The sequence below is a fragment of the Rhinatrema bivittatum genome, chromosome 4 (assembly GCF_901001135.1).
Source record: "Rhinatrema bivittatum chromosome 4, aRhiBiv1.1, whole genome shotgun sequence".
Classification (NCBI taxonomy): domain Eukaryota; kingdom Metazoa; phylum Chordata; class Amphibia; order Gymnophiona; family Rhinatrematidae; genus Rhinatrema; species Rhinatrema bivittatum.
In genome coordinates, this window is record NC_042618.1 from 466,338,381 (window position 1) to 466,362,557 (window position 24,177).

At 44.6% G+C, this 24,177-nt stretch overlaps 1 protein-coding gene across 3 annotated transcripts in view; it reads right to left on the minus strand.

The window, feature by feature from the left end:
- TPH2 (tryptophan hydroxylase 2) overlaps positions 1-24,177 on the minus strand; it is a 123,399-nt gene that overhangs the window by 47,817 nt on the left and 51,405 nt on the right. For all 3 annotated transcript variants that reach the window (XM_029597623.1, XM_029597624.1, XM_029597622.1), the window contains exon 8: positions 20,188-20,314. In XM_029597623.1, the coding sequence (XP_029453483.1) occupies positions 20,188-20,314 (127 nt within the window). The remainder of the gene's footprint in view (positions 1-20,187; positions 20,315-24,177) is intronic.

Below are 24,177 nucleotides of genomic sequence, written 5' to 3' on the forward strand. Positions count from 1 at the left end.
GTCACTTAGTACCTTAGGGTGCTTCCTCCTCTGCTCCGGCTGTCTTCTAGGTTCTTTCCTACGATACTTGCCAAATTTTGGTCTTGGCCTGGCCATCCATTGCTTTGCAAGCTTGTTGCACCACTCCTTGGTCACGTCATGCCATTCCTGGTACCTTGGACTATTGGTGTCATTCTTCCTCCCACTTCAGCTTTGAGATACACCTTGGGGGGAGGGGGGGGGGGGTTCAGCTACTCTTCTTGCTGTGTTGCTCTATTCCTACCATTTTTGCTTTTAATCGCCAGCATCTCTTCTACCACTGTCGCTCCAAGTCAGTCTTGGTACCTCTGCTCCAGCTGTCAAGGTCCTTTCCAAATCCCTTTCTCTTACAGTACTTGGTATCTCTTGGTCGTGCCCTGGCCATCCAATGCTTTTTACTCTTGCTGCACCACTACTTGGATCTCCATGCCACTCCTGGTACAGTTTTTCTCCTTCTGGGATCTTGGGTTTTTGATGCAATTTTTCTTCTCAATTCAGCCCTGAAGGTACACCTTAGGGGTTTTTCAGCTATACTTCTTGCTGCATTGCTCTTCTCCTATTGTTTCTGTTTTTTTATCATTAGTGCCACTGTTGCTACTGATGCTCCAAGCTACTTTTGGAATCTTTAGAGTGCTTCCTCCTTTGCTCCAGCTTCTCTCCAAATCTTTTTCCTGCGGTATTTGCCCTGGCCATCTGTTTTACACAGGCCTTACCCACCCCATTCTCTTTAATGATTTTAGGTTCTCTTCAACTTTATCTTCAAACTACCTTCCCTTACAGTTCTTAAACTATTAGTTTCTTCTAGTATTTAATGTTCAACAGATTATACCACAGCAAAAGCAGAGGTAGCAGAAGTGCAGCTCCCAAAACCAGAATCTCGCTCCATTATTACTGCTTCTCAGATGATGGAGGCAGTATTTACAAAAACTGATTCTGAAGAAGAACTGTATCCTGGATTCCCTGAATCACAGGATATTAAACAGCTAGTGGCTATAGAGCAATTGGTGCTTCTAGTCAGTAGCATCTTAGCCTCCAATGAAGACCAACTCCAGGCTGACTAGCCAGTTCTTTCACCTAATAATGCCATATAGAAAAAATATCAGACCTCTTCCATGAATTTCCTACAGCTTCTTCCTGCTTAGGGCTTTGCACCAATTTGGTTGTTGCCACTTGCCCCTCATTTGAAGCCTCAGGTTGTTCTTCCCACGCTGGGTAGCTGCTTTGGAGTCTTCATGCCACTATTTCAGTTGCTTTGACCTGCCTGGGGGGAGGGTTCTGCTTCTTTTGGTGCCTTGAGCTCTTCATGCCACACTTGGTGATGCTTTGCTCCTCTTATACAACCTTGGGGGGTTCATGCCTCTGTTGTTAGTGCCCTTTACCCCAGTTTTTGAGCCTTGGGGTATTTTTACCACTCTCAGCAGCTGCTTTGTGCCTCTCATGATGCTTTGGGGTTCTGTGCCACTCTTTCAGATGTTTTGACTCTCTATCACTGCCTTGGGGGAGGTTCTACTTCTTTTGTTCCCCTTTCATAGTGCCTTGAGCTCGTCATGCCACACTTGCTCCTCTTTACAGCCTTGGGGAGTTCATGCCACCATTGTTGGTGCCCTTTTCCCCACTTTTGGAGCCTTGGGGTATTCCGGCCACTCTAGCAGCTTCTTTGCTTCTCTGGCAGTGCCTTGGAGAATTCCTGCCACTGCTGGTATTGTTTTGCCCCATTGCAGATCCTTGGGCTCTTCGTGCTGCTTTTGGTGTCATGTTGACATAGTCTTGATGCGTTGGCATGCCTTTACCCTTCTGATGATGTCTACCCATCAGTTTCATTAGAAATGATTAGAAAATCCCAATCTGAGAGTCTAATATATGCTGCATTGCTTACCCCATTTAATATAATGGGAAGATAACTTTAAAATATGTGCACACATATAGGGGCACGTATAGGGCACGTATTCTAATGCTCATGTATTTATATTGTGCATGAAAATGCACGCACACTATATAAAATATGCTTAAATCAACCCAACAACATGTTTACTTATCTAAAAGATAAGCAGCATGTACCTTCAGCAAACTCAGATAAGTAACATTTTAACATTTATCTGACAATATTACTATTGGGCTGATTCAGTAAAGTGTGCGGGAGAGCCAGCGCTCCGAGGCGAGCGCCCGCTCTCCCAACGCGCGCCCAGGCCACTCTCCTGGGTGCACAATTCTCTATGCAAATGAGGGCCCGCGGTAAAAAGGAGGCGCTAGGGACACTAGCGCGTCCCTAGCGCCTCCTTATTGGCAGAAGCGGCGGCTGTCAACAGGTTTGACAGCAGACGCTTAATTTTACCGGTGTCGGTTGTCAAACCCGCTGACAGCCACGGGTTCGGAAAATGGACGCTGGCAAAATTAACCGTCTGTCTTCCAACCCCCTGGCCGCAGGCAGATTTTTTTTTTTTTTTTTAAAGATTTTTAAGATTTCTTTTAAATTTTTGGGGCCTCCGACTTAATATCGCTATGATATTAAGTTGGAGGGTGTACAGAAAAGCAGTTTTTTCTGCTTTTCTGTACACTTGCCTGGTGCCGGCCGAATTTAACTCCTGCCTTTGGGTAGGTGTTAATTTCTGAGAGTAAAATGTGTGGCTTGGCTGCACATTTTACTTTCTGTATCGCGTGGGAATAAATAATAGGCTCATCAACATGCATTTGCATATTGAGGGCACTATTAGTTTCGGGGAGGTTGGATGCGCATTTTCCACGCGCTATTACCCCTTACTGTATAATAATAGATTTTGACTTCTATGAGTAAATGGTATCTGGATAAGTGGCACACATTTCCTTACTTGCACATGTACATTTGAGGTTTATAAATTTGCATTTATGCGAATGTGCTTTTTGTGCAGGCTTGTGCTGATTTTTACATGTGCAACTCTTTGAAAATTCACCTTAAACTGAAAAAAAAAAATTTGTTTTCATTTGAAATGAATTGAACAAATGACTGCGACTTATGAAATGAATGAGCAAACCAAAGCATTTTTTTACTCTACACATGCCTAATATTTTGCTCTAAGAACATAAGAAATTGCCATACTGGGTCAGACCAAGGGTCCATCAAGCCCAGCATCCTGTTTCCAGCAGTGTCCAATCCAGGCTACAAGTACCTGGCAAGTACCCAAAAACTAAGTATATCCCATGCTACTAATGCTAGAAATAGCAGTGGCTATTTTCTAAGTCAACTTGATTAACAGCAGGTAATGGACTTCTCCTCCAAGAACTTATCCAAATCTTTTTTAAACACAGCTACACTAACTGCACTAACCACATCCTCTGGCAACAAATTCCAGAGCTTAATTGTGCATTGAGTGAAAAAGAATTTTCTCCGATTAGTTTTAAATGTGCTACTTGCTAACTTCACGTAGTGCCCCCTAGTCCTTCTATTATCAGAACAAGAAAATAACCGATTCACATTTACCCGCTCTCGTGATTTTAAAGACCTCTATCATATCCCCCCTCAGCCATCTCTTCTCCAAGCTGAACAGCCCTAACCTCTTCAGCCTTTCCTCATAGAGGAGAACTAACAGAACTAAGGGGAATCTGCTGAAAAGAGATGTTGGCATTGTCATTTCCACAGGTAAGAGTTGTTGATATATTCCCAAAAGCCACCATTGCAATTATGACCATGGATATGTTTGGATGGGTTTTTTGAGAACAAAAGGATCAGTGGTACAATAATTAGCTTAGATTTTGGGTTCTGATTTAGGAAGATGCTACTCACTATCCCAGAGATAGGGATCTGTCATCCCTATCTCTGGGAGGTAAGCAGTGTTGTCAGAGTTTCTTTTTTCCTTTCCCTGGATCACCATTATGGAGCTCCCAAGTACAGACAAAGACTACGATGGCCTTTATTATGATGTTGTTTAGCTCTTAAAATGGTAGTTTAAGGCTTGGATTAGTAAGAGGACAGACAAGCATCAGAATGAATAAAGGCTCAGAGAGCTAATTCAGCATTTTGCTGCAAAGTTAATACAGGAGGGTTAGGATCTTACAGCTGCCAGATAAATAGAACATAGATATGTCAAACTGCTGAAAATTACGACAAGGGGGACATATTAGGGGCTCAAATTCATTGATGAAGCAGTGAACATGAAAGAGCAATTAAAGTTGGAAACCTGAACCTTTCATGAATGGATGCTCTTCTAGAAAGAGATGACTTTTGCGGAATTACTTTTTCAGAGGTCCACGTAAGCCAGTAAGACGTCCGAGGTTAACTGGAAAGGGGAAATGAGTTACTGTAAAAAAAAATCACAACAACGGGAAATAACTTATTGGGTATGTGCAGTCATTTTTGCAAATAAATGTGAATCTCACAAAAAACTGTTTAAGGAAATAATATTTAATTCTAAAATTTAGAGACTGTCTATACTGGAAAACTAGACCCTGAGGCAACATCCTTGTAAAATAGATAGTAAAACACAAAACTCCGACCTTAGGATTGCATTGCATGGCGCGCGCATGTTATAAAATCGGGAGTAGATTTGTTCGCGCCGGGTCGCGCCAGGTTGCGCGAAGAAATCTACTCCCGCGCACACCTTTTAAAATCTATCCCTATATGTTTCCAAAAAGGGAGGAGGTGTGGGCATTCCTGGATTTTAACTTGAAATTAGCGTGTGAATACTTACGCACACAGGCGTGCACCGGGCACCCATGCTGCGTAACTTTACTCCTGCTGTGGTTGAGGTGTAAGTTGTAAAACAATTCTAGGCAGATCAGCGAGGTTTTAAAGGTCGGGGCTAACAGGGGAGAAGGGAGGCTATTAAACTAGGGGAGTTTGGAAGTCCTGTTCCTTACCTGGGAGAACTGGGAAAACTGGTAATGACAGCGCGCATGTCTTAGAATCCCCCCCACTTACACGGTAAAGCGACATTTGTGCACACAGGTGTGCATCCACTTAAAATTGTGTGCACGCATGCACGTGGACAGAATATTTTATGACATGCATGCATATACATGTGTATGTTATAATATGACCGTGGCCCTGGGTGTGGGCCGACAAACGAGAACAAATGCGCGCCTGCGTGCCGGTTTAAAAGTTACCATCCCCGAGCTAAAATTTACATAAAGTCATCTGAAGTGAATTAGTAAGAATTCAAATCCAATAAACAAATTGATTACAGCAATTTGTATACAGACTGGCAGCTAAGATTTCATGCTAAAAAAAAGTGCAGAGTAATGCATTTAGGATGTAAAAGCCCAGGGAAAGGTACAGTATTGGAGATAAATTCTTCCAAGCACAAAAGATGAGCGAGATCTGGGGGTGATTGTACCTAATGATCTTAAGGTGGTCAAACAGGTGGATAAAGTTATGGTAAAAGCCAGAAAGCTGCTTGGCTGGATAATGAGAGGAAGGGTCAGCATGAAAAGGGAGGTGATATTGCCCCTGCATAAGTCCCTGGTGAGACCGCACTTGGAATATTGCGTGCAGTTCTGGAGACAGCACCGTCAAAAGGATATAAACTGCTTGGAATCAGTCCAGAAGGTGGCTACTAAAATTGTCAGTGTTCTTCATCGTAAAGGATAAGGGGATAGACTTATAAATCTAAACATGAAACCCTAGAGGAAAGGTAAGATAGGGGAGCTATGATAGATGTTATGCTTGGCCAGCCGCAGGATAAGTCCGCGTTCATCTGCACTCACCCGCTGGCCCCAGCTCCTGAAACGGCACCAATGGTGCCGGCACGCAGCCCATTGCTCCTCCGTCGGCATTCCTGTAGGCACGTGCCCACTGATAAAAGGCCTTGCAGCAGGAAAGGAGCAGAGGTGCTGGGAGATGACGCCGGCGTTGAGTGAGGGTTTAAATCCCAGCCACGCTTCCAGCCGGCGCCATAGCAATAGGTCTCCTGCCTAGAGCAGTCCGTGCTGCTCTTGTCACTCCAGCATTCCTGTCGCTCCTGCATTCCAGTCTCGTCTAGCCTTGCCTTGCTAGGCTCGTCTTCTCCAGTGCCTCCTCAACTGCCCTCGTCCTTCCTTCGGCTCCATCTTCTGGTACTGACCTCTTGCTTTTGACCATGCTTGCCTGCCGCTTGGAGCTAATCATTGCATTGGACCTGGCTATGCTTGCCTGCCACCTGCCCCCAACCCTTGGCCGCTAGAACCCAAGAGCTCAAAATGCGGGGGAGGCGGCCGGGGTGTGGGTGAAGCTCCAGTCTGTCCCGCTTCAGGGCGCGTTCGCCAGCTGTTGGCGTAGGTCTCGTAGGTTCGCCTACAAGGCTGCATCAAGTATGGAAACTCTGTTAAACATCGAAACTTTGTAAACCGTTGTGATGGCGAAACCGAACGACGGTATATAAAACTCGATAAATAAGTAAATAAATGAGATTTTGAAGAATGTTTCAAATAGCATGCTAGCAGATTACTTGAGCTAGTTTGATATAATGCAAAATAAGCAGGTGCTCTCAATAACGAGACATAATGAGGAGGAGGATGTCCTTTAGCAAATTACAAGTATGGGACATTATTTTACTTATGCTCAGCGTCAGCTGTCATTTAATTTGTTTTATTAGTTTTGGTTTTTTTTTAATTGTTTTGGCCTTTATATTGAATGGCAGATGAATTTGATAAAGTTTAGAAGGTAATGCACAATAAGGTAACATTATTATGAGGCTATCATTATATTTAGAAAGAGGTGATATTTTATATTGATTATGCTTTATCTTGTTAATTTTTTCATCTTATTTTTCACTGAATGTCTCGTCTCTACTGTGTATCATTTTGGGATCCAGTACTTTGCATATCGTGAATGTAAAATTGTAAACCGCTTACAATTGTCGATAAGCGGTCTAGATGCATTTTAAATAAATAAATGCCGCAGCAGCACTGTGGGCTCACACCCATGCCATTCATCACAATCGATATTTAAACATTTCACAAGCTTGCATGCACAGGAGGCTAGACTCTGTCAGTGGAAATGAGGGATCATGGGATGAGGGTGAAAGGGGGTAGACTCAGTAATCGTAGGAAATATTTCTTTACAAAGAGGGGAGTGGATGAATGGGATAGCCTCCCAGTGGAGGTAAAACCTGGTGGCACCAGGCCCAGAGTCCTAGGGATTACTCCAGGCTCCCAGTGGACCACCAAGGATGCATCACTATGGTGTAGGGGTGGTTGGGAAGGTGGAGGAGCTGAAATCCAGAGGGGTTTGGGCAGGGAGTGGGGCCTGCATCCAGGGCTCAAATTTCAGGAAATTCTTCTTTTTTATTAGTTCAGCTATCTCCAGGGACAGCAGACTGTGGTATGGGGGTTTAGGTAGACCCCCATGGTTTTTGCAATACTTAGGGATGGGGGTTATTCAAACTAATCATCCCCACTAAAAAAAAAACGTCCTTGGGAGCTTCAAGATGTGCACTAGCATCCCAATGGTCCCAGGGACAGCTAGCTACAACTTGAGAGGTGTAGCTAACTATACATCAAATAACATGGCTTACGATTTTTGGGGCTAGCCACATTATTGCATGGGGGTAACCTGCACGGAGCAGCAGTTACTACCCTTAGCAGAAGGCATGGGGATTATTACCCTCAACCAATAGCCTTGATGCTTTTAATACAACTGCGACATCGCACCCCACTTCAATGGCGTTGGGAGGGGGTGAAGGGGAATTGGATTCAGACAACAACCAACATGGACCCTGACTTTTACGGTCTGGGCTATTGACACACAGACATCTGGGAAAAAGCACAGGACGGCTTCTACGGCCAAGTCCCAAATGTTGCTGGCAATAACTTTGTTATGGGTTTGACAGTTATTTGGTTTTGATTGATTGCAAATATCACTACTCACATCATAAGGCTTGGGGGTAAGCACATGGAGCAGTAGTCGCTACTCTTAAGAGGAACATGGGGGTAATCCTGCACGGAGTGGAAGATACTACCGAAAGAAGCTGTCTGGATAGACCATCTGGTCCTTTGGTCCCGTCACTATTATGTTACTATTTCATTGACATCATTCTGCTAAATAATGAAGCAATTAGCATGCATGCTAATCAGCTCATTACCATACTTGCAGTAACCAGGGGGAGATAGTGCACGGGATTTGAAATACTGCGATTTGCTATTGCATTAGGCCATTTGCCACGTAGTTTGACCCTGAGGCAATGGAGGGTGAAGCAACTTGCCCAAGGTCACCAAGAGTGTCAGTGGGAGAAGCAGGATTTGAATCCTGGCTTTCCTGGTTCTCAGCCCCACTGCTCTACCTGTAACAGAGTTAAAAAAATAACTTATCTGACAATTTCCTTTCCTTTACTGCTTGCTGCTCCACCAGTCAAGGACATGTGGGTTTAGTCTCCTCTTCCAGCAAGTTAAGGCAGATTTGGTTTTTGATGATATCAACCGATTGCCTGTCATGCATGGAGCCAGGTGCAGCCAGTGTACTACTGGCAAAGCTCACTTTAAATTATGGCAACTAAAAATGTAAACACTGAAATCTAAAATTCTGACCTAATCTCAACAAAGCACACACAAAAAAGTAACACATACACTTTTCTTTGAGACAAATAATCAACTTAACACTATGAGAAGCACTTTAACGAAGAAATCTAGTCTTAAAAATCTCAAACTATTCCCCCCTTTTATTAATCTTTTTCCTTTTACAATTTATAACATTTAGTCAATCAGATCTCACTCTCACAGTGTAGCCCAATCTGCACATCCCAGGACGGGCTTAACTGGTGTAGCAGAAGTAAAAGGAAGGAAATAATCAGGCAAGTCTATTCTTCCTTGTCCTGCTCCACCAGTCGAGAACATGCGAGATGTAGAAAAGCCCCATTACATCGGATGGATGGACTGCAATTTCGCTCTTAAGACAGCTGTCCCAAAATTAGCATTCTGTCTCACGAGATCATCCAACCTATAGTGCTTGGCAAATGGACCTAGAGTTGTCCAAGGTGCCGCTTTACCCATATTGATCAGAATGAAGAATGTGCTCTGACTGAATGGACCCCGATTCCCTCCGGCATTTGCAGGCCCTGAGGTAAAAATGCAGACAATTCTATGGCTTTCTGAATCCATCTTGAGGTGGCCTCCTCGTTACGTGCGCCACTGAACACCACAAGCAATCTATCACAATCACAAAATTCACTTGTCATCTTTTAAATATTCTCTTACACGTTTTCTGACATCTAAGTATTTTAAAGATTGCAGGCCCCTGCAATCCTTCTCATCAAAAGAAGCATTGTTTTAATGTTTTTATTACTGTTTTATGTCTGCAATACTGTACTCTGTGTCTATCTTGTTATGGAGACTGCAGAATATAAAATATGTAAAATCAATAAAATAATATTATGCGCCGATATAAATGGAACACTGAAGCTACCTTATGTAATAAGTTTCAGCATCACATAATCCTTACTAAACCTTAAAAAGGGAGCCATACCCTCATATAAGCTCTCTTTGTGGAATTCCCCTTAGAACTTAACCTTGTTCTAATAACTGATTGTTAGTATCCCATCTTAGCCAATCTCGCCCTCATCAGCTATGCCATAAGCAAGAACGAACATGGGTTTCCCATTACTATTGATCCCTGATGAAGGAGACCCCCATGCCTTGAAAATACAATGCTCGAGCCACTATCAGTCTGCTTAGATCAGCATACCATGGTCTTCGCAGTCAGTTTGGTGCCACTATATAGAAACATAAAAATGACGGCAGAAGAAGACCAATTGGCCCATCCAGTCTGCCCAACAAGCTTCACACTTCTTTCCTTTCATATTTATCAGTTTCTCTTGTCTCTTAGCAACTCTTGGTTCTATTTCCCTTTCACCCCCACCATTAATGCAGAGAGCAGTGATGGAGCTGCATCCAAGTGAAATATCAAGCTTGATTAGTTAGGGGTAGTAGCCGCCGCAATAAGCAAGCTACACCCATGCTTATTTGTTTACCCAGACTATGTTATTCAGCCCTTATTGGTTGTTTTTCTTCTCCCCTGCCGTTGAAGCAGAGAGCTATGCTGGATATGCGTGAAGTATCAGTTTTTCTTCTCCCCTGCCGTTGAAGCAGAGAGCTATGCTGGATATGCGTGAAGTATCAGTTTTTCTTCTCCCCTGCCGTTGAAGCAGAGAGCTGTGCTGGATATGCGTGAAGTATCAGTTTTTCTTCTCCCTTGCCGTTGAAGCAGAGAGCTATGCTGGATATGCGTGAAGTATCAATTTTTCTTCTCCCTTGCCGTTGAAGCAGAGAGCTATGCTGGATATGCGTGAAGTATCAGTTTTTCTTCTCCCTTGCCGTTGAAGCAGAGAGCTATGCTGGATATGCGTGAAGTATCAGTTTTTCTTCTCCCTTGCCGTTGAAGCAGAGAGCTATGCTGGATATGCATGAAGTATCAATTTTTCTTCTCCCTTGCCGTTGAAGCAGAGAGCTATGCTGGATATGCGTGAAGTATTAGTTTTTCTTCTCCCCTGCCGTTGAAGCAGAGAGCTATGCTGGATATGCGTGAAGTATTAGTTTTTCTTCTCCCTTGCCGTTGAAGCAGAGAGCTATGCTGGATATGCGTGAAGTATCAGTTTTTCTTCTCCCCTGCCGTTGAAGCAGAGAGCTATGCTGGATATGCATTGAAAGTGAAGTATGCATTGAAAGCCACATTAACTATCAACAAATATTGAATAAGCCTAATAATTGGTAATACCTATAGCCTATGAACTCTCCGTTAATTTTACATACTCTTACCCACCCCTGTTTTTTTGTTTTTTTTTTAAATTTGGAGATGGCAGCCCTCCATCCTTCCGCTCTGTGAAGGTGGAACACCAACCACTGGCCACTGGCATCCCGCTCCATGAATGCCTCTGTGGCTACTGCCGCTCTGTGCAGTGTTTTGCTGCCTCCTCTTTATACACGTCCTCTAGACCTGATGGATCCACAGTGTTTATCCCATGCCCCTTTGAAGTCCTTCACAGTTTTGGACTTCACCACTTCCTCCGGAAGGGCATTCCAGGCATCCACCACTCTCTCCGTGAAGAAATACTTCCTGACATTGGTTCTTAGTCTTCCTCCCTGGAGCCTCAGCTCGTGACCTCTGGTTCTGCTGATTTTTTTCTGACGGAAAAGGTTTGTCGTTGTCTTTGGATCATTAAAGTTTTTCAAGTATCTGAAAGTCTGAATCATATCACCTCTGCTCCTCCTTTCCTCCTCCAGGGTGTACATATTTAGATTCTTCAATCTCTCCTCGTATGACATCCGATGAAGATGCACAAGTAAAGTGCTTTTACATGCGTAAAGCTCAGCATTAAACATGTAAATGCTTTTGAGCATCAGGCCATTAATATTAAACAATTTTCTTTGTGACCCCCAACCAAAGACCAAACATTCAAATGCAATTCTGCATTTAAGAGTGCAAAATAAGATTGATGACCCCATATTTGTTTTAATGGAAAATTCAATATTCAGTTTTATAGTCTATTTTAATTTTTTGCAGGTCTAGCAAATTCAGATACATATGAAATCCAGAATTGGTCTATAAGAGCCAATCCCCCCTTTTTTTTTAAATATCTTTTGGAATTTCAAAATAAGAACATAAGAAATTGCCATGCTGGGTCCATCAAGCCCAGCATCCTGTTTCCAGAAGAGGCCAATCCAGGCCACAAGAACCTGGCAAGTACCCAAACACCAAGAAGATCCCATGCTACTGATAAAATTAATAGCAGTGACTATTCCCCAAGTAAACTTGATTAATAGCCGTTAATGGACTTCTCCTCCAAGAACTTATCCAAACCTTTTTTGAACCCAGCTATACTAACTGCACTAACCACATCCTCTGGCAACAAATTCCAGAGTTTAATTGTGCGTTGAGTGAAAAAGAATTTTCTCTGATTAGTCTTAAAATGTGCTACTTGCTAACTTCATGGAATGCCCCCTAGTCCTTCTATTATTCGAAAGTGTAAATAACCGAATCACATTTACTCATTCAAGAACTCTCATGATCTTAAAGACCTCTATCATATCCCTCCTCAGCTGTCTCTTCTCCAAGCTGAACAGCCCTAACCTCTTTAGCCTTTCCTCATAGGGGAGCTGTTCCATCCCCTTTATCATTTTGGTTGCCCTTCTCTGTACCTTGCTCTGGCTTTAGAAATGGAGCAGAACATAACAGTATTAGCTTTATTAATTTGTTTAGTGTTGCCAGTATAGCAATTGTCTTCACATGAAAAAAACAATGGATATGTTGGGGAAACCAATTCTAGGATATATCCAAGACCTACTAGTTTCTGGTAATGTGGATCCACGTTTTGTAAAAACATTCGTTATAGGTTTTCTGGCACCCTCTGTAAAATCGAATATTCGACCTATCCTCGGGAAGTCTCTGCGGTTTTGATTCATCTTGACTCAAGACTAGTCTTTCAAGTATCTCACCAAATTCTCTTTGCAAGACATTTGCAGAGATGCAATTTGGAGCAAGAACCAGCAGCCTAGTGCTTGAGTCATAGAAGGCCTTCTAGCTCCTAACATGCCAGGGATCTTGAAGAACTAAAATTCATTATCCTCGACAAAATTCTAGGCAGCTATGGATTCAAGTTGTGCAGTTTATCCTCCATCAACGAACTGCAGATTTCTGCTTACTAGAGCCCTTTCCATCCTGTTCATACAGATGCCATCCACACAGATAGCTGATGGGGAAAAAAAAAGTGAGGCATAATTCCTTATGTGCAGCCTTCTGCAAGGATAGAGGATTTCCTGCCCAGTGGTGAGAATCTGGCAGCAATCTGCATCTTTACCTGCGGGGAAGGTCCATTCTGAAAGTAGTAGCTCTGCTTTGAGTGGAACGGCTATGGATGCCTTCTGTGTCTCTCAGAAATTAATCTCAGGCAGCAGAATTTTTCATGCCTAAATTTCAACTTAGTGAAACAGATTGATTACTGAGACCTCCTATGGCTCAGAATTAATCCTTTTTTTTTTTTTTTTAACCACCTCCTCCTGATCTACAGAGGGAGACACTAGTGATTGAGGGAAATAACTATATCTTCTCACTATGTCCTGTTTCTATATTCCTATATTTGTGCTGTAGGACATGCCATTGCATGCCATTTAACTATATATATATTTTTTAAAGGTCGAAAGGCTTTGTTTAGGATTCTTAAGGATCTGGGGGAGAAAAACCCTCCGAGACAGGCATGCTGGCAGTATTTTTTGTCCCAGCACTTGGAGAGTTAATCCTATGCGGCTGTACAGAGCCTGTAACTGCTTGAGAATTCTCAAGATGGCAGCAATCCAGATATAACGGGAGAAACCCTTAGCTGCTCTCTCTTTCTCTAAGTTTAAAATATACTTATGCACAATGTGTAGGCCCCACATTGTAAGCTTGCTCTGTTTGATTTACACTCTGTTTTATTGGTCACAGCACTCAGATATATGATCTGGCACATGGCAAGCCTCCAAAAATATCTCCTAGTCTTAGAAAACCATTCCCTTTACAACCTGAAAATATCTTTTCCCCTTTTCCTATTTCTTTTTTTTTTTTTTATTATTATAGCCTGTATGACTTACAGCTGAAAGCTCGGATTCTTTTTTCTGCCTTGAAAAAGATTAAATGAAATTTGAATACTAAAAGCTCTTGAGTTAGAGGGCTCGCTTTGAGTCTTGACAAGAGGTGATGAGCTTTCAAATTGTCATCGGCACCCTTCACTGCAAGGCTTATCAAACGCAGGAGTTTGGCCTCTACAAGCATTTCAGCTCAGAGAGTAAGCAGATGGTCCCTTTTTAGAAAAGGGCTTGCTCAATCTACACGTGTAGTGCTCTCTGAGAAAATGAGTAGTGGCATTGCTTTTCTGTCCTGGCTCACATCACTGCAGAGAACAATCATTAAGATAATTTGACTCAAAAATAAGTGCTGGATCACAACCATGAAATAGCCATAAAAATTCTCTTCAATTAAAAATCTGGGTCAAGACTTGTCCATAACCGTCCATTCAATAGCTGGAGGTAGAGAATGCTGGCTGTATCTGGTTCCATGCTTGATGTAAAAAAAACAAAAACAAATCCCAACTCTGCCTCCAACTGCTAGATGAGGGAACTAAATCCACAAGTTCGTGACTGTTGGAGCAGAAGGCCTGAGCCCTGAAGACCTGGGAGAGAGAGCAGCGGGACCGCGTTAGGCTCTAACAGAGAGATCCTGTAAAGCCTTCTACAGGAAGGAAGGCAAACAGAAAGAGCACTTGGACAGGAAAGAAAAGTAACTTAAGGCGGAATAAATAGCTTTTGAAAATTGCTACGGTAGGATATTACATTTACAGGCGTGGCCCCTTTCAAAAATCCACCCGATAGCCTCCTAGGCAATAACTGCCAAGGGGCCGATGCAATAAACGGTGCGCGGAAAACCGGCGCTCGGTGCTGAGCTCCCGCTTTCCGAACGCTCGCCCAGCCGCCTCTTCTGGGCGCGCGATTCAATATTTAAATGAGGAGGGGGTCGCGCTAAGAAGGAGGTGCTAGGGACGTTTTGTGCGTCCTCGTCATCGGGCGCACGGGAGAGGTGGCTGTCAGGCGGGTTGGGAAAACGGGCGCTCAATCTACGAGCGTCCATTTTCTCCCGCTACCGGCATACACACGCACTAGATACACGGCCTGGACCGTGTGGCTTGTGTGTGTATTGGGCGCCCAGAATTTTTCTTTTTTTTAACTAAATATAGCTTTATTTGTTTCTCCTACTTAGTATCACCACGATACTATTAGGAGGAATCACAGGAAGCAGGATTTTTCTTTTTTTTTCCATGCACCCTTGAGCGTGGCATATCTTTGCGCCAGTCCCGGGCTGTCGTAAAATTTGCCACGTTGCAAGGGCGCATTGGCCACGTGGAAAATGTATCGGATCGCGGGGATTAGCTAACAGCGCTCATCTACATTTATTTATTTTATTTATTTATTTTCTAATTAAATCTAATTAAAAAAAAAAAAAACCTAAAAAAAAAACCCCTAAATAAATAAAATAAATAAAAATAAATCTACATGAATTTACATGGGATGAGCGCTGTTAGCTATGCAGTGATTTGGACGCGCTAATCCCCGTATTGGATCGGGGGTTACAGACGTGCGTCCAAAATGCGTGTCCAATTGCGTGTTAAGCCATGCGCGGCAGCCAGAGCACGGTATTGCATTGGCCCCTAAATCTCAGCTAACTAAAATCCCTCTCTACTAGAGCTGTATCCCAGTGAGCCTGACAGACGCATAATCAGAGCAAGAAGAGTACATTGGATTAGAAGACAGAAATTAGATAAGGCCACACGTGTTTTATGGTTTATTTTTTTATTAGCTAGTTCACAATCCAGTTCATTGGTTACAGCGTACGAGGCACATGTAGGCCTAGATTCTGCCAGACGATAACGTGTAAAAAGCACATAAGTCTTTCCTTTTTTGATTTGGTAAAGCTCAGGATAGTAGGTGGTGTGGCCGGACAAGGACCAGATAATGAAAGATTTTTAAGAGGAAAGCATGCTAACACACTCTAGCAGCAGCAGCAAGCACTGAAGAACCGTGAGCTACTTCTTGCCCGCCTCTTACAAAGCCAGAAACACAGAGAGGCACAGACAGAAAATGCACACCAAACGTGGTGCACAGGGAAAGAGACAGAAAAGTAGGGTTCTCGCCTCCTGAATATCGCAAGTAATCCATATTTACCTGGTGATTTTCTGAGTAAGAACTGAAACCTGCAGGAAAGAAAGGAAGAAAAGATTTTGTGGCAAAAATCCTAATTTTTAGTTTAGGACATTTGCACTGTAAGTTTGTGTTGATCATTTGAACTGAAACTTATCTGAATTTTTTTTTTCCTTTGGCGAATTCTTGTACCTGCAATATAAAAGAAAGAAAAGAAAGCTAATATTTGAACTTCTTTGTAAACCCTGAAAAAGGGGTGGGGGAAAAAGTAGATAATAGTGAAAAGCAAACAGTTAAAGGAAATAAAAACTTACCTGTTGAATATTTTTCACTTGTAGTTGTTAAAGGTGAGTTACTGGAAAGTAAAGAAGTTTTACTAGTTTCCAAAATAAAAATTTTCTTCAATTTGTGTTCTTTAAAAAAAAAAAAAAATTTTATTAACACTTAGGGGCCAGATTTTCTAACCAATGTGCGGGCGTAGTTTTGTGCGCGCAACCCGGCGCGCACAAATCTACGCCCACTTTTATAACATGCGCGCGCAGCCGCGCGCATGTTATAAAATCCGGGGTCGGCGCGCGCAAGGGAGTGCACATTTGTGCACCTTGCGCGCGCCGAGCCCTAAGGGAGCCCCGATGGCTTTCCCCGTTCCCCCCGAGCGGCCTCGGAGGGAATTTTCCTTTCACCCCCCCGTACCTTCCCCTCCCTTCCCCTATCTAAACCGCCCCCCAGCCCTACCTAAATCCCCCCCTACCTTTATTATTTAAGTTGCACCTGCCTCTGGGCAGGCGTAGGTTGCACGCGCCGGCACTTCCCAGCCTAGCAGGCCTTCGGAGGTCTCTGGCCACGCCCCCACCCTGCCCCGGACCACCCCCCCCACCCCGCCCCTTTTTTCAAGCCCCCGGGACATACGCGCATCCCGGGGCTTGCGCGTGTCGCCGAGCCGACGCAAAATAAGCTCGGCGCGCATAGGAGCGGGTTTTCGGGATTACGCGTGAACCCTTTGAAATTCCGCCCCTTATTGTATTTCAGGTTTTTATCCCTGTTTTGTTTTTTTTTTTCTACAGCCAAAGGCCCGGATTTTCAAAGCTCTACATGCGTAAATCGGGTTACGCGCGTCCGGCCTATTTTAGAAAGGCCCGGCGGCGCACATAAAGCCCCGGGACGCGCGTATATCCCGGGGTTTTAAAAAAAGGGGTGGGGAGAGGGCGGGGCCAGAGGCCTCCGGCACAGTGGCCATTTGCCGCTGTTTCGGAGGATCGCGTGCCGGTAGGCTGCCGGTGCGCGCCAGAGATAAAATAAAGGTCGGGGGGTTAGGGGAAAGGAGATTAGGTTAGGGGGTTAGGAAGTTCCTCCCCCCCCAAGGCCGCTCCGGCCTGGGAGGAAACGGGGGAAGGCCGTGGGCGTCGGCACACGCAAGACGCACTAGCGTGCACCCCCTTGCGCGCGCCGACCCCCGATTTTATAACACGCGTGCACCTGGACGCCCGCGCTTAGGTTGGAAAATCTACCCCAAAGCTTTTGGCACTTACTTCTCTCCCCTTCCTCCAGGGAAGTCACTTGCACTGTTAATAATCCCAGTACGGAGAGGAGTGAAGGAAGAAGGGGAAGGGCGGGAGGGGTCACTTTGACCCAATGACAATTCTTTAATTCTTTATTTATTTGTTTTCACACTTAAGTACAATAAATAAAATTATACTTGGAAATACAATAATGGCTGAAACAAATAAAAAAAGGAAGATTACCTCTTTTTTTTTTTGAGAAAAAGTTGGAGTAAAGTAATTTACCAAAAGAAGAACAGCCAATTATTTAATATCTTAGGTTAAATCATAGTGATAGTCAGCTGTATTATAAGCGGATACAATTAAAAAGGAAAAATAAAGTAAAATATTTACTTACAAAGGAATATTTGCATTAATATAACCCAACATATTCAATAAACCCGAAACTATATTCCAAGAAGGCTTCTGAGAGCCTCTGGCTCTGTAAATACATAGCTCTTCCTTTCTAATTTAGCAAGACAACGACAGGGATATCTTAGTATAAAGGACCCACCCCTCTCCAGCAAGTCCTTCCTTCATAGTAAGAATTTTTTCCTTCGTAATTGCGTAGATCTTGCACAATCTCAATGACAGTTCTAAAGCTCTCCCTTTCCTGTTCCGCCCCTGGGGGTTATGTAGCCACAAGGCTGCAGCTCGCCCCGTAGCTCCTTACGTGTGCTTCTGCATAACCTTTACCTAGGTCGTGTTGCCACCGCAGTCGGTGAAGGAACTGGCTTTGTGATGCTGGGGATATTAACAGGGCAATGATTCACAGTAAGTTTGGAAGGAGGGAAAGCGGCAGAAGAGAGATGTCATCTAGAGGAATGCATGGTGTCCTGCCAGGAGATGCCCTAGACCAGCCCTTACCAGACAAGATGGCTTTCACGGCCTTTCTCTGCTCTTGTATTCTTCGCAGCTGTTGCTCCTTGGTAACCTGCAAAGCAGCAGCTCAGCCTCGGAAGGGGAAGAGGCTTCACTTTTCAATTCAAACCAAAATGAGCCTAGCAAATCTGACCGGGCTGTTCTAGTTTGCAGTTGTTTTTTGGGGGGTTTTTTAAATCACAAATCACGTTGCAGCCTGGAAATCCAGGCAGAATCAGAGGTGTGGCTTTAACTTCGAGGGGGGGGGGGGAGTTGGCGAACCCATCCTTCAGACACCAGGCACGTTTCAGGATGGCCACTGATAGGGGTAGTCGATGGCTTTAGTGAAGGCGCCGCCAAAAGCGGCAGCACGTCTGGCAAGGAGACTAATCTATATCTGACTACAAGTCTATAATTTGAAGAGCTTTCATGCATCACTGGTGTGACAAAGGGAAAGAAAAAATGGCATTTAATGCTCGTAAAGGTGCCAATGGTGGCAGCTGCGCTGGCAGCCTGCCTGGCCGGGGCAGCAGGATTGCATGCTTCGTTAGCCTCGGAGTTGGGAGATTTTTTAAATGTATTGTCCATATGTGTGGCTGTGCTCTTCCAGTCTGGTGCTCTTCAGCAGCTGAGCTGGTGATTTGTTTAACTCCAACCCCCTTCCCACTTAGTTTACGGCATGCGTGCTACAGGAATAGATATATATTATATATATATATATATACATTTTTATTTTTTTTTAACACAACGGCATGTGGAGGATGACCTGAGGGGACAGAAGCATCTGACATTCTGTTGCGTTTACACTTTTATTAGCCTTCGTGGGTGGGGGCATGCAGAGACTGGAAGTTTGTTCTTTTTGTTCTTGTTGGTTTATTTGCTAGAAGTGGGTATTTTGCTTTGCAGAATGAAGGGAGAGGCTCTGAGGACCAAATGAACGAGCATGCCTGCAGCAATGGCTCTCACACCCCTGCGCTGCAGACAGATTTGGAAACCTGCTTTGCGAATGTGCCTTTGCTGCTTTACAGGAACCCTGCTTTCAATGGCACCAGCCTGGCACTAGGGCAAAATCCTAGAGCAAGGGTTCTCAACCCAGTCCCCGGGATCCAGCCATCCAATTGGGTTTCCAGGAGGTCCACAATGAATATGCATGAGAGAGATTTGCAAAGAACAGAGGCAGTGCATGCAAATCTCTCTCATGCATATTCATTGTGGCTGTCCTGAAAACCGGATTGGCTGAGAGTGTCCAGAGGACTGGGTTGAGAGTCCCTGTTCTAGAGAGCGTATCGTGGTGGCACAGTGGCCAGGGGTGTGAGGCTCTGGGTCATGAAACACTATATTGAGTTTAAATTAAGGTGACCAGATAGCTCTGTCTCATAGGATGCTGACTGAACCAATCCTGCTTTTATACAGACTTGCAGATTCAATTTTACTATGAAACCCAGTACTCCCAGTCCATAAACCCAGGGCTGGCTCAACCTGTCTTTCATGGCAATGGTGCTCAGACTGGTCCATGGGCACTGCCCTCCTTCCCCCGCCCCAGTTGGATTTTCAGGATATGCCTGATGAATACGAATGAGACAGATCTACATGCGCTGCCTCCAATTGGATGCAAATCTCATGCCTATTCATTAGGGATATCCCGAAACGCTGACTGGGTGGGGGAGGGGCCTGAAGCCCGGTCGGAGAACCACTGCCATAAAAGGCTGTCAGTCCTGCTTTTACCTCCATTCCCGCCCCCCATGGGCGGAATGGAGGATTTTCTTAGGCTGGGTGGGGGCCCTCAATGACACGGGGTGAGCACCACTGTTATACGGCAGAATGGGATCTAGTCACCTCACTTTAAATTGCGTTACACAGCCCAGCAGCAGCACAGGTAGCCGGACATCCCAGGCTGCAACCCGGCACACGTCCTATCTTGCTCATCCTGCCTCCAGATCCTTAGAAAGGGAACAAGCACCATTCTCCAGGTCTTGACGTGCGAGTGGCACAAACAAAAAACGTTAGCATAGACCAGGCTAGCACAGATCGATAGACGTGCTGTCATGATAATAGCCCAAGTCTTCACCATCATTTATTTATCAGAGCTAGAGAGCCCTCTCCATTGCAGGACCCAGCCCAGGCCTAGGGAGAGAACGAGATAAAGCAGAAATCTGTGCAGACTTACAGTTGCCAACTTTTGCACATCTTCATCGGATGCTCCAAGAGAGGCCAGACCTATTTCCTGGGAAAACTGAGCAAACTTAGGATCGGCCAGCAGAGGGACATGTCCCAGGAGTTCGTGGCACGTGTCTCTGACAAGAATTAAAAAAAAAAAAAGACAAAACAAATGTGTTACCTATTTCAAAATTCTCACTGAACCTGATCCAGACTAATTACCACCTGAACGTGAGTGGGGGGAAAGCACTGCTCTCTGAATTCCCATCCTCTTTGATTAATGATCCCTGTGAATAACGCGTGAGCGTGGAACGCCTCGGCTGGCAGCGCTAAGCATGACAGATTAATTGCCCGCTGCCCCGTGCTGGACAGCAGAATCAGAAGCAGTTCATGGCCAACCGGTGCCAAACCATGGGGAAAGAAATCAGAATGGATTTGCAGGGCTTGTGCGTTCGGGTACATGACGCCAGGCCAGCCCGGGTTCAGCTCCCAGCTCCGTTTCCTGGCTCAGCCCGGGCCAGAGATGCTGTGGAGTGAGCTCTCACAGCCCCATGGCAGGAAGGGAGCCCCAGTCAGCACCACCCCACCAAATGTAGGGCCCAGTAGAACTGGAGGCCCAAAACAGCAACGGGGAATTAGCTCGCCCGAAAAATAAGCATACCTATTTCTGCAATAACTTGTGTAATGTACCTTTTGCATTTTTATTTTTTTTTTTATAAGCTGATTATAAAGCAAGACCATAACTTGCCAGGAGCAGTAGCACGAGCTTTATCGTAGCTCTAAAGAATAACTACCAGCACAGTTACTTGCTAACGCAATCCGGCATTATTTCACTTAATTAGCTCTAAACCATGACAAAGGTCAACAAGAGCTCAGCTTCACCCACACGTCCCCTGCTCCTCGTCCCCTTGGCACACCAATTAAACACTGCTGCAAACGCTGGTCCAGAAGGTGAGGTGGAGGAAGTGCGAAAGCAGGACCACACAGGGCGTTTCTTCTGTTCCCAGTCAATTTAGCAAAACATCGTGAGCTCAAAATTAAAAGCTGGCCGTTTAAGTAACTTTGCCAGATAGGACTTACCCCGCTACGTTACAAGGGATGCTCAGCACGGCACGACTGTGCCGCTGAATTCGTACAAGCCGCGACTTAGACGGATGCGTTATTTCTGGCTAAGTTGAACCTGCTCGTTGGCAGGAATAACTTATCCGGCTAAGGCTAAATATCGCTACTTAGCCAGATAATTAACATATGACTGCTTTAGGAAAAAAAAAAAAACCAAACAGTTCCAGCACATCGTCTTCAATGCCATGATAAGACTTATCAACCTACCCCCAAGAAATAAGAATATTAAATAGTTTTTCTCCCAAAGCGATAGTCCTGTGATATCCTGGGCTAGAATGAAAAGACGCTGGAAGATCTGGTCTCTGGTGAGAAAGATTACTAAGGGAGACACATCCTAGACTCTGCAAGTCAGGCTCCTGTGTAGAAACACAGGAGGACGTCACAGAGAGAAAACAGCAGCCTCGGCCTCTACCCCTACCCGTGACCACGGAGGCGTTTAGCTATGGAAGAACCTCTGTGAGCCATAATGGTAGCAGCTTTGATTTCAAATCTAAAATACAGGGGTTTCAATAAGAAGGCCCCGCCCTCATTAATAACCCTCGGCTCTGAGCCCAGACAAGGCATGTAACATGCATGTGTCTCCAGTTTCTCAAAGAAATTCATATTTGCACTAGACACAGTGCAATGAAAGAATATTAAGGTTCCAGGGATTCAAAACAGTGGAATGTTTGTGTCACCTACGGGAAACTCTGGCTCTGCAAGCAGCGATATCAACTGAATTACAAAAGAATCTCCGTTAGATTAATTATATCAGTAATGCCACCTTCCTTTTCTAGGCCTCCCAAACTATACTCTAGGTGGTTCATTACATATTCCTTTTTCATTTCCACAGTACACAACCAGGAGTGCAACAGCAGAAGTGGCATTAATGTCTGGTTTGCCAGCTTCACATTCTCAGATCTTTATACAAACCGACAAGTTTACTTTTACACGGAAGCGTAAACCCCCAGGTCGGGATTGAACCTCCTATTCGCACTGTCACATGTGTGGGGTTTCCAAAGAATTTACAATGAAAAAAATTAATGCAAGAAAAGTTTCTTTAAATGAAAAAATGTATTTTATCTAAGCTGGTGGTACTTAATTCTATAAAGCTTCACAATATGAGGTCAGAGACAACATGAGTATTGCATGACTTTAGGTGAATTAACCTACTTATCACAATCTACACTCCATTAGTAAGGAGGGAGGGAGAGAGAGACTATCTACAAGGTCCTTCTAGTAGTTAGCTATTTATAGCTCTATAGGAGGCCCACCTAGTAACTCAAGGTGAGGTTTAGGTAGTAGTGCAGGGGTTAGGGGCCACTTTGACATTCAGAGTGAGACGTACGAACAGAACAGTGCTCTCTTGTGAAGATTTGATGTCCTTCGGATGATGATGAGACAATGATCACACAATGTTGAGATTTGTACGATGTTCTCTCAACCTAGCTTGATGGACTCTCTATCTGGGTTACATCAAGCTAGGTTGAGAGAACACTGCACAAATCTCATCTTTGGGTGAGTTTCCTCACTCCGAAGGACATCAAATCTTCACAAGAGAGCACTGTTCTGTTCGTATGTCGCACTCTGCATATCAAAGTGGCCCCTAACCCCTACACTACTACCAAATCTCACCTCGAGTTACTTGGTGGGCCTCTTATAGTAGAATAAATAGCTGCTTACTAGGGTGCCACCCCCAGAGGTTCTCTCTTCCCCCCCCCGCCCGCCTAAAAATGCCCAAAATAGTAGTTATTTTCGCCATTGATGGCTTTGTGAAGCCAGCCCACCTTTTTGGAAATCCCGCCCCAGACTCCTCCCCAATCCCTCTCCTCTTAAAAATTTGCATCGCACCATGCATTATGGAGCTTTTCGCATGTGAAAACGATAAAACGCGATTTGATAAATGACCCTATCAATCAGACAAGTAAAATTATTTTTTCTTCTTTCTTTGTGTTATGATGTTACTATCCTAAATTTTCTTTAAAGAATTGATCTTTGTGTTTATTTATATCTTCCAGGTATCACAACAAGGATTACATTTATCAGCAACAAGGTAAGTATGGCTCAGTTGTTTGTGTTCCTTCTCTATTTTGTTCAAATGTGCTGTCTTCTTGCATGAGTTTCCTCTTTTTGTTCACTCTACTCTGTTATGTCAAATGCATTCTTTATTAACGCGTGTTTAGTACACAGTGAGTTCATGTCTCCCCATTTTCTCTGTTCGCTTTATTGCCTGGGGATGTAGGGGTGGAGCTTGAGTACGCTGCTAGTTTATGCTGCTATAGGGACTCTTAAGTAGAGAAGCTTTTTCTGCTAGCTTTCAAAACTAGGGAAGTCCAGGGCAGTGCTTGCCTCTCTTCCTCAACCCAGCATGAAGCCCCGCCTTCTTTAAAGTGCTGACACCACGTTACTTTAAATTGCAGTTGTGGCCGTAGCCTCCAGTCCCCGCCTCTCTCTTCCTCCCGGGCCTAAGGAAAAAAAAAAGTTGCAGCTATGTTTCTTAGGCACTCCCAGCCCTACGGATACCAGGTCTCTCCATATTAAAATAAAACTCGGGGGCCAGATTCTTTTTGGCCCCAGGGCCCTCCACACCCACGTCGGGCCTCTGGCAGCCCAGCGGAACAGCTCCACAAGGCCACGGACACACAAAGCCCCAGGGAGAGACTCCAGAAGAGGAGCACAGGGCCACGGACACACAAAGCCCCAGGGAGAGACTCCAGAAGAGGAGCACAGGGCCACGGACACACAAAGCCCCAGGGAGAGACTCCAGAAGAGGAGCACAGGGCCACGGACACACAAAGCCCCAGGGAGAGACTCCAGAAGAGGAGCACAGGGCCACGGACACACAAAGCCCCAGGGAGAGACTCCAGAAGAGCAGCACAGGGCCACGGACACACAAAGC